Source organism: Hyalella azteca, unplaced genomic scaffold (genome assembly GCF_000764305.2).
Source record: "Hyalella azteca isolate HAZT.00-mixed unplaced genomic scaffold, Hazt_2.0.2 contig11506, whole genome shotgun sequence".
NCBI classification, from domain to species: domain Eukaryota; kingdom Metazoa; phylum Arthropoda; class Malacostraca; order Amphipoda; family Hyalellidae; genus Hyalella; species Hyalella azteca.
The window spans coordinates 26,570-47,434 of NW_025941501.1; the positions used below are offsets into that span (position 1 = coordinate 26,570).

At 36.2% G+C, this 20,865-nt stretch overlaps 1 protein-coding gene across 1 annotated transcript in view; it reads right to left on the minus strand.

Annotated features, from left to right (window-relative positions):
* LOC108674772 (telomerase reverse transcriptase) overlaps window positions 1–812 on the minus strand; it is an 11,275-nt gene extending 10,463 nt beyond the window's left edge. The window contains exon 1 of the mRNA XM_018162744.2: window positions 654–812. Within this exon, the coding sequence (XP_018018233.1) occupies window positions 654–762 (109 nt within the window). The 5' untranslated portion in view covers window positions 763–812. The remainder of the gene's footprint in view (window positions 1–653) is intronic.
* Window positions 813–20,865: the final 20,053 nt, after the last annotated feature.

The following is a 20,865-nucleotide window of genomic DNA, read 5'->3' on the forward strand; positions in this document are numbered from 1 at the left end:
GCGCAAATGTATGACGTCACCATTTCAACCATCAACGAACGCATGGAACTAAAAGAAAGCTTAATATAAAGGAAAAACTAAAGAGGTGACAGAATTACCTACTACTATGACGGAATATACCGCGTTTACCCTATTCTATTTAATTTCATATTTTTAAGCTCAATTATGGTGCCAAGACCATGAAACTGAAATTTATTCTATCCAATTCTGCCTTTAAGTTTTAAGTAATAGCAATCATATCTAGCAGTTGCACCCATTTCCCCCACCCTCCTCCCTCCTGCAGTCAAAGTCTCAACCAAAATGTTTTATTCTAGTTACAATAGATAGCCTACAACAAGAGCTTTCTAATGGTACTAAAAACTTTGAAAGTGGCTCACAGGAAACCTACAAATGATAGTTTTTCCAAAAAATGTGACAGAAGTTGGTCCATTTTTTGGGGTGAAATTAAAAAAAGGAAAAAATTCATATCTTTTTCATTATTCGACCTACTCCACTCATACTTATATGATATTTTTCTAAATTTTCTTCTCTTTTCAGTGGTATAATTTTCATTACGATCAAAGTAAAAATTTTTTTTGTGCACATACCTACACTCCTACAGTGTTGAGTGTACCGTACGGCTACGCCATAGTATATTTGAAAGCGTAACTCACCTTGCCCTCGGAAGCTCAAAATATGCTCAGGTGGGAAATTAGTGGTCAAATACTGACAGTGCAATACCCATTGGAAATGGATAATGCAATCATTTTTATACCCCAACATTTTGACAGTAACAAAAATTAAATCGGCCTCAGCTTAGCGCTTGAGGTACGGCGACCACTACCGCGGATCAAGTTCAGGCATCCGAAAAGAAATGTTTACTGGATTACTTGAACGAAAGAATGGTGAGAAAAATCTTTTCAATTTCAAGTTACACCTGAAATTTTTCTCAAACCTAGAAAAATTCTATGCTTTAGAAGAGGCAACTATTCTCACATAATCTCACGAATGTTAGTTCAGCTGTTCCTAAAATATAATTGTATAAATAACTATAAATTCTGCTTGAAAATTCTCCCAAACATAGAAATTAATTCACTTCTATGAGTCAAAAAGTTTGTTATAATTTCAAAATTGTTAATTCAGCCGCTTTTCTAAATAGGTAACTTTAATAAGAAAGAGAACCTCTTTTTAACGAACCTAACAATTTATTTACGATAAAGCAGCAAAAAGTTTGTATAATTTCACGAGTGTCAATTCAGACGTTTCTGAAATAGAATTAGTACTAATAACTTCTCAAAATCAACTAAAAATTTCTCCCAAACCTAGAAATTTATTTCTTTTTAATGCCAGAAATGTTGTTCAAATCAAGCGGGTGTCTCTTCGGCCGTGCTTGAAATTGAATTAGTATTAAAAGCTTTTTAAATTCAACTTCAAAATTTTTTCAAACCTAAAAATTTATTCATTTTGAAGAGGCAAACGTCCGTTACAATGTCACGAGTGTCACTTCAGCCGTTTTTTAAATAGGTTCAGAAATAGTAACTACGGTAGTTGAATTCAAATAGAAATTTGAAACTTGAAATTCAAAAAGTTTAAATTTTATAATATTAAATATTTAAAAATACTGCTCAAATCTAACGAATGCTTCTTCAGCTTTTTCTGAAATGGTATAAGTTGTAATAATTTCTTTACGTACAGTAATGTAGGTACCTCCCGGATTGCCATCCAAAGCAAGTCATTCTATGAGCAGAATGTGGACGAAGATGCATATTCAGCATGATATTGTGTAACATTTCTACTTCGCATAAACCGTTGAAGTTTTCGCTTCAAAATACGACTGTAGAAATGGTCCCAAAGGAGCTGTCTGTGTCTGACAATAATGAAGCAATATAGTCATAACGGCATTTCGGTATATTTAAAGCAAGGCTTTTGCTGCAGACGTGGACTGGACATTTCATGAGCCCAGGCAAGTCTGGCTCGACAAAGGTCCGAGCCTTAATATTCAAATAAATTTAACCACCCTGTCAGAGGCCTGAAATTCTAGGGACACCTTACCCCGTAACGTTAATTATCTTGCCTCAAAATGACTGAGACGATGGGGAGGTGCTGACAACGACGGGTCTTCTGAGGCCGACAAAGTCTTTAGCCGAGTTCACTGAGCGTCTAATTCTTCCCGAATTGCCTTCGACATTAAATGCAAGACATAAAACAATTTCGAGCAAAAGGCATTGTTTCGACGAAAAATACGGCTGAGTGAATATCAGAAAAATTATTAAACTTGACTTAAACGTCGTTTGATTGTCATGACCAAAAAAATATTGTTATTTGCGTTTGTCGTGAACACGTTGACCATGGAAGCGTGAATGTTAGAGGATGCAGCTGGCTGGGATAATGTGTCTGTCGCCCTCATAACGACCGCACCTCAATTGTCTTTATTATCTCGCTAGGATGGCTCAAGGCTTTCATCCCTGAGTCCTCCTATAGTTCCGGCATCCTAACACTCAGTACTCAGGATATTTCACGTATGCTGCAATGAACAGCATTGGAGCGGTTCCAACGCTCATAGATGATCCTTTGACAACGAAGAAGAGCTCGAAATTAGGATTTAAAAAATTATGTAGATTTTCAAACGAATCTCTTTTAAAAATTAAACTATTCGATTAATCAAGTTTCATGGAAAAGGCTTGACGAGGCAAACTTGGATTGTATTATAGTTTCGAGTTATCTGTCAAACAGATTAACTTAGAGTCAGAGACATATTGTGCATTGAACTGGTGCGTTCAAAAGCGCATGATCGATATCAGACTAACACTGACGATGTATCTTTCTAGCCTTGCCTTGAACTTAGTCTCCTATTTCTCGAAAAATTTTCATTGTTCATTTTCTGCTTCATAGAAAAGTCATTAAGGATCGAATAATTCAGGATAACCTCGAGCCATGAAGCTTATTGAATGTTAGTTTATTCTTTGTCATCCTGACTGAACAATGCAACAGCTGCTCGCATGAAACGGCAATCAGTGGCAAATAACTCATCACAGCAAAATTTACTTTCAATTAGAACGAAAAACGAGCAAACTGAGTTTAATTTATAAAATTTCAAATGATGTCAGGCTGATTATTATAGATAGGCTTACGGTACATATTTCATTATTATCTCCGCATGTCAATCAAGTCTCAATGCCCTTATGGTTTTGAAGTCACTTATTCATCTATTTTCTTATGGTGTTTTAATGCTATTTACGCAGCAAATTAGAAGAGCTGTTAAGCTGAAATGTGCAATCTGGCAACGCAATTAAGTATAAATTCATGGAATGGGTTGTATTAGCAAGACGCAGAAAGTCAAAATTAAATAAAGATTGCCAGTTTAGTGGAAAAATGTAATGTTCTTAAATATCTTATGAAGTCTAGAGGCCTGAAAACTTGCTTAATAAACTGTTTTTTAATTGAATTATATCCGTCCTGAAGGTATGGCCTTCCAAGCTTGGGAGTCCAAAAAGTGTTATTTACAAACAATAATAACGTTTTTTTATATTAAAATAATCCTTTTACTTTATTGTTCTGAGCACACTTTATTTAACACGGAAGATGTGGTACTAGAAATTCTGTACTCACCGCTGATATTCCCATTACACCTGAGAAAAATAAATGTTGGGCTGGCATAAGAAGTGAAAATTCACCAAAACGTGCTTACCAATCTAGCAAATTCTTATCCCATATCTTAACTAATCCCTGCATCATACGAATATTCCGCTTTTATTAACATTATTTTCATAAAATCAATCGCACGTGTTTGGAAATAGCGATTTATTATGAGGCTCTATATTTGATTTGCACTAAATGAGCAAAAGGCCGCTGTTTTTTTTCGAGCTTTAAAATCCATTTTATTTTTTATTTCTTGGGGTTAGGCGATCAAGCGTTTCGAAGCGATTGAATTGGTTTCCTGTCTTCAGGAACTGTTCACGATTTTCAAATTAAATGTGTGGCTGTAACTTCGTAGAATTATTCACGGCTAGCTCGGGCACAATTGGATGCAAAATGTCAAGTTCAGTTATATCAGGATTCACATCATAAAAACATTACTTAACGTTACTATAGATCTCATTCATATTTACACACGGTGACTACAATAGTAATAAGTTTGTGCAACATCCACACATCCATAAATGTTCGGGTCTGAGCTCACAAAAATTTTCTTAATGTTTGAACGCTCGACAACAATTTTGCAGGCGACGTGCGATGAAGTTGATTAAATCCTGGCGAGCTTGTCAAATTTCGACAAACATCAAAAAGTTTGCAGAACGCAGACTGAGCACAAACCATTGCGTGGAACTTTGAGCCAAATCGTTTGACCAGGAAATTGATGGCAAACTTAACACAAATTTAACTTTTTGACAGCGCTGTTCTTTCAATTCTTAAAACTAAATCCATATTCTTAGTTTTACTGTGTAAGTAAATTAATTTCGACCTTATTTCATTTTGACATCTAATCTTAACTTACAGTGTCGTTATAATGTTCCTCTGAAAATGTTGGGCTCGTGAATGATTACCTGGACAGCGACTCAATTGATGCTCCTATCTCTTGGTACATTAGGACACTTGAAGAAAGAAGATTGAAAAATAATAAATTGCAGTAGAGGAATAAAGTCCTGAAATTTTCGAATGAAAGCTGCAGCAGCAGCAATGCCGAGGTGTAAGTCGCTTCCGTTGCTACGACATCGAGAGAATTGAGAAGGTTGCGCTGAACAAGTTGTCGAATTTTCCGAATTCGTCTTAAGCAATTATAAACTTTTGCCATACAGGATCTATTTTCCAATTGGGAATACAAGTAAACGAAATCACACAGAAAATGAAAAGAGGGACGTAATGTACAAAATTAATTCTATTGAATGCATTACCGCCGCAAAAGGAAATTATCATTTATTGAGCTACGTCCGTGCTCCGTATAGTAAAAGACCTACAGTATTTCACCTTATGGTTAGACCGAAAATACGAAGCTTTCCAATTCGAATTGATAAGCTTGGCGTGAAAATCTTGTAGAAACCTCGTATAAATAAATATTGGCATAAGACGATACAGTTCCTTGCAACAACCTTATATCGGAGTCCGAGTATTTTGAGAGCTCCGCAGTGCCCTGTTGCACTCGTACAGGCTTTCCTCAAACCACTTTAACGGCCACGATTTTACTGGTGGGATCTGAATACATCTTAACGCTGCCAGCATGTAATCGAACCCAACAAGATATTGCAAATTGCAGTCTTGTTAAAGGCACGCCACCTGCGCCAGCTGTGATGAATGAGAGGCTGCAAAGCTGCCGCTGGTTTGGGCGTGCGGAGTGTCCAAGTCTACACTCAGCTAAATGAGTGAGATTGGTACAAAAGCGATGCAAATTTTGCGCTGGTTTGGGTCATTTTGACTTAGTTTGGCCCGGCAAAAGGGCTTATCAGTGCTACCTACGATCTCTGCTCGTACTGTGGGTAAAAACGCGTGTCACGATATGATCAAACATACCCATTTTTTCTGATTGTACGACCTCAAAACAAGCTTTCTGGGACATCCTTATGCTTTTCAACGTGATATTCTGTTAAAACATTAAACAATCGAACTATACAAAACAATCGAACAATTTGCGAATGAATTGAACATAAAATAAGTTTGTTATTTTAGGAACATACATATTTTAAACCTAGTATATGACTGATCTATCTTGGAGTTTTTACAATAAATGTAAAATTAAATGTTGGAGAAGGGAGAGGTGGGGTGAGGGAATTCCCCATTTTACGTAACTATGCAAGGCACAGAAGACTTTTACATGATTCACCAATGGTGTCTTGAAAGTTGATTGTTCTTATATTATATTCCATTTCTTTAGTTATTGATTTACATGCAACAACACCTAACTTAACATCAAAACGGAGTATGGCATTTAATTATGCAAACTAACGCATTCTTTTGTACATTAACAGCCTAGATTCTAGTTGGATTAAAGTTTTAATTTAACGTTGTGAAATAAACCCCAGTTTTGCGCGTGTGGCCTAAATTGATGCCTCCTAAACCCAACGAGCGATCTTTGATGGAACTTGATTCGCTCTTTCCGAAATTGGCTCGGCTCGCTGATGGTGATTTGGTCGACGAATTTACGACAACTTGCGATGTTGAACGACCGTATCTGATTTTATAGTGCAATACTTCCCGGTACAAAGCCCCCAACTTTCAGTGTCGCGCTTCATGAACTGCGTTCACTTTATTCAAAGACTGACATCGTATTAAAAGATTTTATTACCCGGTCAAAGGAACGTAAGAGAATGGAATTACCCGGTCAAAGGAACGTACGTCACTGTAAATGGAATACAGCGACTGCAAGACAGAAAAATATTCCCTATAACAAGAGTATTAACTGCACTATTTTTATATACCCAGCATATTAGCCATAAAGTAGGATCATGATGAAATTTGTGCTTGAATTTTGTTGAATACAGATTTTATAGATCGAAGCATGTTGTTATTATTAGGATTTCATAGAGCATTCAGAAGTAAACTCTGTCTCATGCAGGGGATGATTGAACGCGCGTATGGGATGGGCGATTCAATGCTTTCTTTCATCGTCAAAAACCTAGTTTATTGCAAGATTGAAACCAGCGTCACTTCTCTCTAACGTATATTCCAGACTGTGATCTAAAATATATGGCCGACAAAACCAAATGTTATGATTGCGAAAAAAGGGCACTCTCTCGAAGCACGTAAAAACGGCAAGCTTCTATTTTATGACGCTATAACATTGTCATCTAAAGTAATACAACCTTACTCTCTCTTGTACTCTCTTAACCTCTACGGTGTAATTGTACAACAATTCCACTCAAAACTCGTTAGAAATGACGACTGGGACAATCTAAGGAAAGTTTTGCTGCGGCAGTTGCGATTTTTTCATGTCGGGCTGTTTGGGTGAAGTGAGTTTTATGTCATTGAAGTGCATTGTTTTAGCAAAGAAAGCATATATTTTTAATTTTTTACGTGTAATGGAATTTGTCAAACGCTTTCATTTAAATAACAAGGCATTCAATTTTGATATTCAAGATTGTATTCAAGATTGAATACAATCTCGATCATTTTGAATATTCTTTATTATTTGGGATCATATCAGGCAAAATTATCAATTATCCTCCCTGCGAATTTTAGTCTCTCGGTTAATTATATTCCTATTTTCGACGTTTTGAACTGACGATCCTGCTGGTTTCCTAAACGTTTGGATTAAATTATGATGAATTTGTTTGCTATTTGTTTTTCAAATTCTTGGTTAATTTTTTAACATTTCTAAAAACATTTATTTTTGTATTTTGGTTCAGCTAAAAACCAAATACAAGTTCTCGTGGAGTTCTAACGAAATAATGAATGCACAAAATCCAATTACGATCAATCAACGAGTCGAGCCACTACCAGCGGTTGGATTCAAAGTTACGATCGTCATCAAATTTGCGACTACAAAATATATTGTTGGAATCCAGGCCTAGAATGGCTTCGCTACAAGGGACAATAGTGAGCAAAGAAACAATGAATCCGTTGGGTCCGGCGGTACGGTGTTAAAGCCTACTGAACCTATCTAAAGGGCTGCCCTGAATCTTGTTCGTAACTCCCAAAGAACAAAGAAACGATTAGCACAAATTTATAACGACCAGACCATATGGCCTTCGTGATCGCCTTCTTTCTTAAAACGAAGCTCGAAACTAAACTCGAAAAGAACGGCGCGCTTGAATTTAAGACATAATTGATGGCTCCGCTGATCATTATCTCATTATGGAACTTTGATTAAAGAAGAATTTAAGATTTAGTGGACAGAGAGAGACAAAATAATTGAAGACTGAGCGGCTTGAGTAATCAGATTGAAACATGGACATTGATTCAAAATAAGTGGATCTTAATTTTCCAGTCGACAACTCTTAATGGATTCAATTCCACCGTCGAAGTATTGGATTAGAAAAATCTATCAGAAGGGAAGATCTCTTGATCTGACTTCCACCAAATGACACGATACAACTTTTCTTTTTTGCTGTAAAAACACCAGCAGTTGACTGATATTTGAGTATGTTATTTTTAGTGGTTTGGAATTTTTAGAAGACATGAAGTGAGTGAGAAGAAATTGATTAAATGTTCCAACTGCAGAAAAAAATATGAAACAAGTACTCTATAGTTGCAGAAAAACAATATGAATTACATATTCTAGTTGCGAAAAATATTCAATCTAGCCATAATAAGAGCTTAACACGTTCCATAATAAAATGTCATTCTATAAGCAGAATTACATTTCAATGTATACGCCGAAAAAAATCTTTTCGGCTATAACATTAATAGCATGCCCATCGAATTGGCTTTAATTTAATATTTTAAATGGATCAAAACAAGATAGTGATTGGATAACCTAAATTGGTTACGAAAGCTTAGAAATAACAAAATAACCGTAATTTTTTCGCAAAGGCTCTTATGCTGCCGACAAAAAAAAAAAGTGAAATCTCACATTTAGGATGAACATTGCTATGTTGTAGTATCAAATTCATTCAATATCTGTTTGAGAGTTTTCTGTTTAAGAATAAACAAGCTTTTTCTGCTGAGAATAAACAAGCTTTCTTCTTCTTGTGAATAAGCACAAGCTTTTTTTGCTTGAAAACAAACAAAAGCCGAAAGCTGCATCCAATAACCGCCATCACTAAAGGCCAGAAACGGTAGCCAGCGGACGGGCCCGAGACTGCGATCAAGGGTAATTTGCAGTGGAGTATTTATCGGACTGTTCGTCGATAGGTTTACTGCGGTCCGCAATTTAGGGGCGTATTTATTGCAGACGGAAGGACTGTTAGCGGCGGACAGCCATCTCCTGAAAGCATCTTTGTCCATACGCAAGCCTTTCTAGCGCATTTTCTCATTTATGGAAAAATGCACTATTTTGCTCGCTCTGTCCGTCTGTCCGTCTGTCCGTCCGTCCGTCCGTTCGTGACTTCACGTTTTCGCCGACGAGAAAATGCGCTCTCTGTCACTCACTGCAGTGAGTACTGAGTTATATATATTTTTCCTAATGAGAGATTTAGAATCACCATCCAAATGGGATATCAACGCTCATGGAATTGTTCCATGTACACGATTATGCCTGTGGCCCTATTTTTTATTGTTTAATATCATTAATGAGTACGTCTTCTAATTTATTAGAAATTATATTATTGATTTGTTTTAATCATAATCAGGAGTGAAAATAACGTAAAGTATCATGAAAATCTACTTTTCATTATATTGGGCTTCATTATATGATACGTTACATAGTTAAATGTACCGGTGCTGTGTGATCGAATAAAGCAAATAAATTCCATAGTCCAAATTGAACGACTTCAACTCTTTTGACCTTTATTTCAGGATAAGCGTTTTTTCCGTCATCATTCATTTATGGCGTTATAAATTTTTTGAACCTTGAAATTTAATAATAATTTATAGCTACGCATACCCTGGAAGCCTATGCCGCATATTTATCAACGTATGGAAACAATAATAGGCCAAATTTCCAGTCCTTGAGCCATTCTTGTTTAACGCGCGTCAGTTATCGGCGCTAGTCGGTTATAATCAGAGCAATGTAATTCTGCCACTCAACGTTGCTTAAAACTGAAATCCGAAATCCAAAAACTAACGACATAAGAAATTTACAACTTGTCTTTTAAAAATTTGTTATTGTTATTGATAAGCCTCTCAGCGTATAATATTATTTACGTGCAGCGTAAAACCTGCGTATGAATCACCTACTATTATAAATAACATTTTTTTGCGTTGAAAATGGACCGTAATTTAAATAAATAATTAAAATTAAAATATTGTAAATTAAGCTTTTAACCTTTAAGTAATTTTGTCCCGTTATATCTTGCTTAAGGGGTAAATTTTATTCAGCGAGTAAAGACGAATATCTAAAACAGGTGATTTAAATCTTTTGTCACGAGCTCTAAATAAAGTACTCTTTTTAAAAAAGACTATAGAAAGCTGAAATTAAACCCCCGCTTCAATATCTGCGAAATTTTAGGCTCATAAGAATCTCTTAACAATGGGAAAGTTTCACCAGGGAGAGAAAAGGGCCCTACAAAAAGACATCCTGCAATCATAGGCGCCGAGGCAAAGAATCCAAACGAGGCAACTTCGGGAGTCTATTTTTGTGACAAACTTCGGCCCGGCCCGCTAAGCGCACGTAAAAGAGGCTTTAATGTATCGTTCCTACCAGAGTTTTGCCCGTGCCTGATATAGAAAGTTTGCCTGAATGAATAAGACTAGTTAGGCAAGTTTTTCCTTGGTAGATTCAGTAGAAGAAGGCATGGATGATGATACGTTTATGCTTCTACTGAAGCCAGCAAAACTTCTCAGTTACAAAAGTTCCATTGAAAAATGTATTTCGATGAAATTTAAGCTCAACAAAAGCCGGTGTCTACCATAGGATACGAACCCTTTTTTGTTATTCGGATGATTATTTGCGTGTATATAAGTACTTCTTATCCTACCTAGTACAAGACTGATAAACTACAATAGATCTGTATCATATCCATTTGAACGCCGTTATTCCTTCAGCATTAACTTAAGTTTTACCGCAGGTCCGCAGAGATACACATTGAACCTATAAAAAAATCTACTCCTACAATAATAAAATTATTGCAAATGCCATATCACTGAATTATTGCTAAATACTAAATTACTGTTCTGATAAATAAAGCATCTGCCGTACAAGTTGAATTTCAACGAAGCGAAATTAACGAGAAAGTTTATTCGTTATCAGTCATGACTTTAACCCCGAAGCAAAACCATTTGCGGGAACAAATTGCGGATGTGCCTTCCTGAGCCAGGATCTGTCGACTTAATACGGCTCCTGCTCCACGTTATTGACCGTAAAGCTGCCGCTTATGCAAATAAATGAACACACGGCAAACGAATGCGCATTGAGAGTGCTGCTCAGACTTATTATTTGCAATTTTTTGCATTTATTTTAATTTAAAAGATACTGAAAAATATTTCACTGAGAAACATTCAAATGTCTGCCAGTTACTAGCTTTGTTTGTAAATGTGGTTATTATCAAAGCTGAATTTTAAGCGGACCCATCAAACATCATCCAAAATGAAGGCTACGATGCATTCAATTCAGAGCATTTCTAAAAATCGTTGGAACTTTGACTTCCGTCTCCAGTGCGATGGAAGCCATTGATCAAAGACCTCCTCAAGAGGAGCCTTTCGGTAATATGTGGCTGAAAGCCTAAAGGCCACGCCTATCCTTCGCCTTATCCCTCACTGGTCTTCTAAAAAGTTCAGGTTCGTCTTCTTCTTGAGAATTTATTGTCAATTCTGCAACGGCTGAACATAAGCTTTAAGCGCCTTTTGATATTCCATGTTTAAATTTTTTCCTGGGTTGAATCTCTGGCTTGAAAATGTCGTCGAATCTGCAACGGCCAAGCATCTGATATTGGAGGCTTTAGATATACCCGAGCCAGGTATAACTTTTTCCTGTTTCAGAAAGGATTTTTTGGCCTGAGAACGGTTGGCAGACACACGTCAGGACCTGCAGCTCTGCAGGCATGGGCCTCGATTATTCTGCGCTTCAAAAAGCGACTTTTCCTCGAGGCTACACGGCCGCCATAACCATGGACAAGGGGGCGAGCGGCCGCCTGCCGTGTGCAGTTTTTCCAGCCCTTTTTTGCATGTAAACTTTTAAAAAGAAAGGAAAACGTTGAACAGATTCTTAGAAAATGTGGCCATCATTACATGTTTTTGTATTGCCTTGCAATTTTTGCTGGCGGTACAGGTACGGAGATTCGAAATTAGCTATGGAAAAAATATATTGGATAAAATGAAATGAGGCTACGAAAATAGAGGCAAACGGGATTCAAAGTGTCGGCATAGCCAATGTTTAGTAACACTTGATTAAAGGTAGAAAATAGAAGCAATGAAGAAATAAATGACCTTTACAGGTGCGAAGATTTAATTGAACGACACTCACTGGCTCATTGCACAAGATCCAAAGTTTTGAAGTTCTGATAAGAGCGCTTGGCGTGTCATTCAGGGCGCAACTGTTCCACCTCAAAAAAGCTTGGCAGAACCTCATCAAAAGTTCTTCTTTCTGTCAAGACCGCCGCATGGCTGAGAACTACAAACTTATGATTACTACATTTGGCAAGGCCGCGAAACCACATCGCATTTTATCTTTCGAATTCTTAAATTTTGCTTTGTACTGCTTCCGTTTCTTCTATTCAAATGAACGCTGCTGTAATAATCGGCTTTCAATTGTCGTTTCCATTTATCGTTTTTTAGTGACGGAACAGTTAATTTCGTGAACAAAATACGTACGTAGCTGTATGATTTAAATTATTAATAACCATTATTACTAACAAATTTATATTGGACTGGGCAGAATGTTGAAAGGACTCGCTGTGTTCATTGAAATGAATAATTACTTAATACTTTAACGGTATTGCGGGTTCATAACAGAAGATGGACACGATACAGAAATTCTTCAATCATAATATGGCTCAGGTTTAGAATAACTCTTAGCCATAATGTCGTCCTAAAAGAAGTATGTGAACCATGAGATCACAAAATGTCACACAAATTTACATTTATTTACTGACAAAAAATCAATTATTATTCCTCAATTGAGACAGCGTTACCATGGCTTGAAGAATGCTCTAAAAACTAAATAACAAAAAAATCCACTATTTATAACGTTTTCTTATAGGCCAACCTTAAGAGGATATCTTGATTAAGCTCGACTGCCTTTCTCGGTAATTTATCAGGCCGCGATACGTCGAAGAGGACGCCAAATTTCCGAGGTTGTTCAACCAGACGGAAAAACTGTAGGACGAAGACGAAATAATTTATTTAGGAAAAACAGTGAATTTTCGAGAGACCTGCGTTTTTCTGAAGCTTTATCAAGCACTTTTGGCGGATCGAATAAACATTTAACCGTGGCAGGAAAAAATTTGACAGATAAACCGCGAGTGTTGCGACAGTATGAAGAAATCGGCTGTCAATGACCTATTTCATTTTTTCATAAATATAAAACTTGTGTTTAAATTATAAAGAGTGAAAATTCTTAGATGGTTGCTGGCAGCGCCAAAAATTTTAAGTTGAATCACTCTGTAAAGTAAAGTGTTGAAGTAAAATTTTATCATGTTTGTTCAACATGATAATGTCACAATGAGACTAAAACACATGAACGAAACAGCAAAGGAACTTAATTACTTTGGCGTGCCTACGGTTGTAACAAACGATGATGAATCCCGATTTCTAGTAATTTCTAACTGAAAATAAAGATAGTTCCTTTTTGTTGAAGAAAATAAAAGAATTATGAGCAATATAGCAATTGTGAAATAAAATGTTCGGATATTTTGTAGCAATATAATAGCCGGTATCCGATCATAATTAATTAATCTATTTTTTATATTGCTTCTAAATCGGGACACAAGTCCTTTGTTATAGCACATAATTAAAAAAATATCGGCGGCTACAGCTAAGCGGAGTCATGTCATTGCCTGTGCAGCATTCATATTAGGGCCAATTTGCGAGAATTTCTCGTCGTTTTCTCTGTGTAATGAGAAGCACATCATTACAAGTCGATTAGTCTGATATAGGCTCAGTTTATTGCATTAGCTGCAAATTAGCACGTGGGCGTTAGGTGAGTGCTGATGCTCAGCAGTAGCTCGTGCATGCAATTTCGCCCACCATTGAATTGAAATTCAATGGTGGTTGAAATGGCTTGGACTACATTACACCGTTGATATTCAGTAGCATAAATACAGAAGTGGCAGAGATGGGAATAAAGAAAAGAATTAGGAGTGATGAATCTAGATGCACATAACATACAGAATTAGAAAATACACAGAATAAGCATAAATAATAATAAAAACGAGCTATAAGAGCAATAAGTGGTGTAACAAAATTCCGACTCCTTTCAAAATTAACATAAGGATTTTTGGCAACTAAGGCACATCGACTTTTCCCGCGAAAATTTAGTTTAATACATTATCTTCAAATCGTGCTTTTATTTAGAAAAATAATTCACAGTTCAGGCACTTTAATCATATTAAGTAGAGATTTAAAAATAGTAGTAATTTTAAATCTTTTAGTAGAGAAGAATAATTTGAATACGTGATACTTCTTTCATCACGTCATATTTGCTTTAATATACCATAGAAATCGATTCAGCTCCATCTAAAATTCCTTTTAGTGCACTGGTGTTAAAATCTCGCAGCTATACGGCGTAATAAATCAGACGAAATGTTCCGTGATAAGCAATACTTCTTAACTTTTAAATCCCCGTATCACGAAACGAAAAGATTATAATAAATTACTCTGGTCAAATACACCAGACAGAAGTTAGTCTCAAAATCAGTCCAATAAAAATTTCCGGTTCTGAAATTTTGCGTGAAATCAGGAAATATTTTTGGCTTTTCCAGGCACGCGTTGCCTGAATACGAGTCGATCGCTCCAGCCCTGCCTCCAGCATCGACTGCAACACGCCGAAGAAAAATAAAAGTTGTTCCTAAGTTCTGCCAATCAGGGACTTTGTTTGAAATTTTCAAACTTGGATTAACAGACTTTCAGGAGATTGTTAACGAGTCAAAGATTGCATGGAAAGCAGCAGTTCTTTTTTCGTTCAAGTGCTCATGCGACTAATGAGCACTCGCTTCAGCGTCGGGAAACACGAATGATGAAATTGCATTTCAACAATAATATGACAAACAACTAGATAATATTAACAGCTTATCAACCTATATGATCTAATCATGAGCACCAAGTCTGAATATACAACCATCATCAAATTAGCAAAAATTAAATATGTTATTAAGAGTAAGAATTTGCAAGTTTTGAATTTAGTATGTGGAAAACTAAATGTTATACGTCGTCGATTCATGTTATACGTCGGTCTCAAACTCTGGTTTTATGGACGAGTTTATCATGACATGCTGATGATAAAGAATGATTTGCTGCTCGTTCAAAGACTCGTTCATAATTAAAAAATCCCTACGATCTTCGAGTTCAATTCCATGCATCAAAGAAGCGCAGGCATCACGCGTCTGCGGTCCCATTGCTGGCTGCCTATTTCAGTTTGGTGGCCCTTTAATTAATTTCTTTGAAAGTGAGCAGCAAAAAGCGTACCACTCAGCGCCGCAACTGCGATCACCTGCTTTCCTAAATTGCAAAGCCAGCGAAAATTTTTTTTCGAAGTTCACAACTCGGCTCTAATTTGTAGGCAAACGAGCTAGGGCGCTTTTGCTCACCAGCTCGGCCTTCCCACGCATATCACTGTTCCTGTTCACTTATGGATATTTATATTTTAAAAATGGAAATTTGTAATTTAAATTTGCTGATGACCAATTAAAAATATTAATGTTGAACAATACATATGTAAGGCAATGATGTAATTCTCATCATAACGGAGAAGTAAGAATAAAATAATTGAAACATTTCAAGTTTTCAGGAAATTCTTTCTTTCCTTAATATATCTTTTGCTGGACTTGGTCAATTGATAAATATAATCTTGAACTATGATGTATAATGAAACAGGTCGCATCTGAGTAAATTAAATTAAAGGTCGAGTGTACAAGAAAAAGCTCAGTTCACGGTAATGAAGCAACAATGAAAAACGCGGATACATTTGTCAATTATTATTTTCCAATATTTGTCAATACCATCTCTTCCGGAAATATTTCAAAGCAATCCTGCATTTCATATGAAAGGCAATCAGGCGGGAACATAACATATATGAAAAGTTTACTAAAACATTAAATGTGTTCCTTTAAATTGTATAGTAGTTTATATTCAAAAGTTAAATTTCTAGCGATGAATGAATTGTGTAGAAATTTAAATCGCTTGAATTTTAACCTGGAATTGACACAAATTGATAATTTGTAATTCTATAATCCTTTTATCGCGAATCCCGTTTATAATTTTCAAACTGTATATGCAGACGAGAAATGTAAACTCGATCAAGCTAGAATAGAATACAATTTCCAAATAACTCCCGTTCTAAATTATGACGGAAGTTGTAAGATTTCATCTATGGAACAAATGATAAGTTACTGAATTGAAACGACACATTAAAATTTGTACTCCGACCCCTTCCTCGTTTTGCAATGTACATTCCATCAATAAAAATGTCAAGTGAAGGTAATTAATATAAATACCATGAATGCTTGCTCACACTTCGCCAGGCATTTTTCCAGTGTTAGGCAGCAAAAACACAAGTGAAAAAACTTCAAAATATGACAACAGTTCAAAAAAGAACAAAAAACTGCACTGTTAATATATTAAATTTGTGTTGAGTTTGCCATCAATATTCGGGATAAGTTATTGGACTCAAAGTTCTACACAAGGTTCCACGCAATCGGCGTTTGTGCTCAGTGTGCGTTCCACAAACTTTTTAATGTTTGTCGAAATTTGACAAGCTCGCCAGGATTTAATCAACTTCATCGCGCATCGCCTGCAAAAATGAAGTCGAGTTTTCAAACATTACCAAAATCTTTGTGAGCTCTGGCCCGAACAGTCATGGATATGTGGATGTTGCACAAGCTTATGACTATTGGAGTCGCGGTCTGTAGATATATACGATCATTAGTGACGTTGTGTAATATTTTTACGGTGTTAACTATTGTATGACGAGACATTGCAGCACAATCGATCCTATAAGTATAATACAACTGTGAATAATTCTACGGACCTATGAACAAACATTTAATTTAGAATTCGTGAACACTTCCTGAACAGAAGTAAATCATATTCAATCTTTATGAAACTATTGTGCAAGATGAGATACAAAAATTTCTTAAAGGACGAGCTCGGAAGAAGGAAGTAAATGATTCAACGGGAATCACAGATAAAGCGTGTAAATAAATCTCTACTTACACTCCAGTTCGGTTTACTGAATTCGACTAAGGTAAATAAAAGCGGAAAGTTTGTGCGAAAAAGGAAATTCTAAAACGTTTCCGTGTTTAGGGCAAGCCAGTTTGATCGAGATAACTTTTATTTCGCAGGCTTAGACAGACTGAGAAAAACTATAACTCAGTACTCACTGCAGTGAGTGACAGAGAGCGCATTATTTCGTCGACAAAAACGTGAAATCACGGACGGACAGACAGACAGAAGGACAGACGGATGGACAGATAGGGCGAGCACAATAGCGCCTTTTTCCATGAATGAGAAAATGCGCTAAAATGACGAATACATTCACCATAGGTGCAAAACCTTCTCAAATAACAATCACCAAATCCGCGGCTAGAGGCGAGTACCTCTGACGTGTGCGTATTCTGGCATCTTTGCGAGCGTTAGGGCCTCTGTTTGGTGTGTAGGACCGCTGTGTGGGTATTTGTGTGTATGTGTTGGCCACTCTACGTGAATGCGTACGAGCCTCTGTGTGTATATGTGTTTTGTGACTCGTGGTCACGGCATGATCCCCGATAGACCACGGTCGTCCGTCACCATGAAAAGTCAGAGCTCCATCGCTGCAATCCGCAATAATGATTTATATTCAATAATAAAGATATTATACTACGCATTAATAAGCACTATTTTGTGACCGATCCTGCACGGCATTTAGATAGTCACGGAAACGAGTCATCGATTCGTTTCGGACAAGAAATTCACTCTGGAGCATAAAGATTTTAATTCATCAAATTCTAAATATATTGCACGCAAACAATTATTAATGCTTGGGAGTAAAGAAAAACTTGCCTCCTTATAGCACTGATGTGGATAACACGCTTTAATTGAAATATTTCTAAATGCAATTTCCTCTAAACTTTCCTAGCTAACTTCTGCATCTTACGTTCTCTCTTGCTTGCACCCGTGTAATGTATGCACAGTAATCCGTTCGCAGACGAAGAATATTTCTGCACTTATTAGAATAAATTAGAGCTGAGCTTTCGCTGTAGCTCTCGATAAGAACGTCTCTCGCTCGATACACTTTGAAGTTTGCGACCTTTGAACTCATTTGTGGAATACGCTAACATCCCTAGAAAGAATACGCTAGAAGATGTAGAATACGTTATACATCCTAGAAATGTATATCTTGTTGCGTCAATTAGATATTTAGAAGGTAAAGAAATAAATTAGTGAAAAAAGAAAGTTTAGTACAAAAATTCCAAACATCATCCTTCTTTGTGGTCATCCTTGAGTGAGAAAAGTCGAAATAAGCTCTACAGAGTTTCGGACGACGAGAAGCTAAGGTACGACATGTCCCATTTTAGTCCGAAACTGTCTATTTCCCTGCTAGCTTGTGCTATTTATTTATCTCTATAAAGGCTACGTGTAGGTGGGCGGGACAAGTAGAGTCGAACAGGCGGTTGTGAATGCTATTGAGCTGTTCGTTTCGGGCTCCGTATCAGTGAAGAAGGTTACGTATAAAAGTGCGAAAATTCAGTTTTATTTTGTCCTTCGAATTTAAAATAAGACAAAGACTCTCCCAGAAATGAAAAAAATCGTGCACGTCTTTACCACGCCTGAAATAAGCTTCAGCTTGCTCGATATTGATAGACTTTTTGAATTACATTTCAACTGGGAATATTTCTTCTTTATTTGGCGTTGAAAAAGTATGACTAAGACTTTTTAGGCATACGATTATTTCACTACAGCTAAAAATCTAACCCTTCCCGTGTAAAAGACTTTGTCCAGACCTTCTCTGCGAACTAAATAGTATTTTAGAGAATCAGTTTTGTAAATTAGAAGCGTCAGGTCGTCTTTGATGCATTTCCATGCTCGTGGATAAAAGACACAAAGATTTAATCGCTATCGTTAGAGAGACAAAAAAATCTAGGCTAAAATGCTTCCAGCAGCACAGAAACGGAATTATATATAGATGAATAAAATTGTGTCCAAAAATCGTTAGTTTTCAGGTTTATTAAATCAGTTGAGCCTATTACGCCCAACATAACATGATGAAAGGAATATTATGCTATAGTTAGGTTCAGATTATTTTCAAGGATAATTGAGGAATTTCAATTCTGGACTATGAAAATCATTGATATTAATGCTCGTTTGACATTGAAAGTCAGCTTTTGTAATTTTTAACAGTGTAATTTTTAATACTTTTTTCTCAGCTTTCATTCCCATCATAAGTTATTGATTTATTTCATCTCTATAAATATTTATGTGATCTAGTTACTATCTTGTGGGGTAAGTTCCTGTCTTTACCTACACAGATCGAGGTATGAGGCGAACTTATAAGCTTTCCTCTTATATCCTCTTATATATCAAGATAGGAAATTAAATTGACAGGTTCAAGGGAGATTTTATCGACTGTTAATCGCAACTGTAATTAAGCTAAATGTTGAAAGCATGAATAATTAATTGAAAATAATAATGATAATAAAATATTCTTGGCAACTCATGGCCCTGTCGAAAGGTAAGTCTAATAAATAATCGTAGTTCAAGATTTGAATGCAGAAATGATAATACAATATTAAATTTATTAAGTTAACAAAAGGGAACGTATTAATTAGAGCTTAAACTAACCTGCTCACGGGATCAGCCATAACATAATGTTAACGTTAAGAAGTTAGCGTTAACTTTTTAAACAGTGTTGCAAAGGTAAGAGTAAAGTTATAATTTTATTAGAAGATGAAATTCGTAAATTTTGTAACACTGCAATCTAGCGCATAAAACTTAAGCTTATAAATTATTGGAAAAACTTGCATAGAAAACTGGAGAAATACGAGTACAACACATCCTCCAGAAGATAAGGAAGTTAATTGAGTATCCAATAAAGTCTTTCACTATAGTAGCACTGAAAACATTACTGCTGCATGTTAGTTGTTGATGGTCTTCCCGAAAGACATTATTGATGCTGCAGGTCACTTGTTGGTGTTCGTCCTTAAAGACAACATTGATGCTACGGGTTACTTGTTGTCAAGGCTAAACGAGCTTCCCGATTTTTTCATATTAAGAATGTCGTGAAGGCCTTGGATTGAGCGGCCATATAAAACCTTAAGCTGAAGATTAGATTTTGTATAACTTTTGTGATCGGTCGCAACGAAATTTTTCAAGAGTAGGAGCAGAAGTAGAGAAAGATTCTTAATTACCCACATCGCCAAGGAACAAATAATAATTTAGATAAAACATGCTGGTAATTTCGGTCGCAAATTATTTACCCTTTTTATGCAAAGAGGTCGACAAAAGCTTATCTTTTTATAGGCTATTGAATTTCATATCAAATTGGTAGATAATCTAAGATGAAGCACAACATCATGAACATATTTTCAATTGGTAAAGGGCTTAGGGCATTCTATAGTGTTTGTTCATCAGCTTCAATACAAGCGAATGAGAATTGAGTACAAATCATTCCATGAAATTTCTGGCGTAAAAATTCTATCATAAATTACAAATAGTTGTCAACATGCAATACAGGTATTCGTTGTATGTTAATCGCAATTTTTCCCAGTTGCTTGGCTCTCAACATTATAAAGTTTACAATTTTGAGATAGTAAATTTTTGCGTTGCACAACGATTTTCGTCCCACGGATCTCGGCGCAGGGGTCATGCGATGCATCATAAGGCTTAACTGCCATGTTGCTGCGCCATTCACGGAGAGGATCTGCTGGTGTCAGGGCAACAGCAGCAGTCTATTCCACCTTTTGCTGACTCAACATTTCTCTTATTCGTCAATTTATTCCCTCTATAAAGAAGATTCTTGGAGAAATATGCAGGAAATATTCAAATATCATCTGACAATTTCGTAATTTTCAAAATTTTTGCTGTTGAGTAAGATAGTTGAGATGCTATTGCTGCAAACGTCTGTTCCCGCATTCTCTATTAATTTTTATGTGGACAAGTGGTTAATATCAATAGGTAATTACTATAAATTTTCGTATGTACCGTCATTTTCATCAAAATTTCATACGA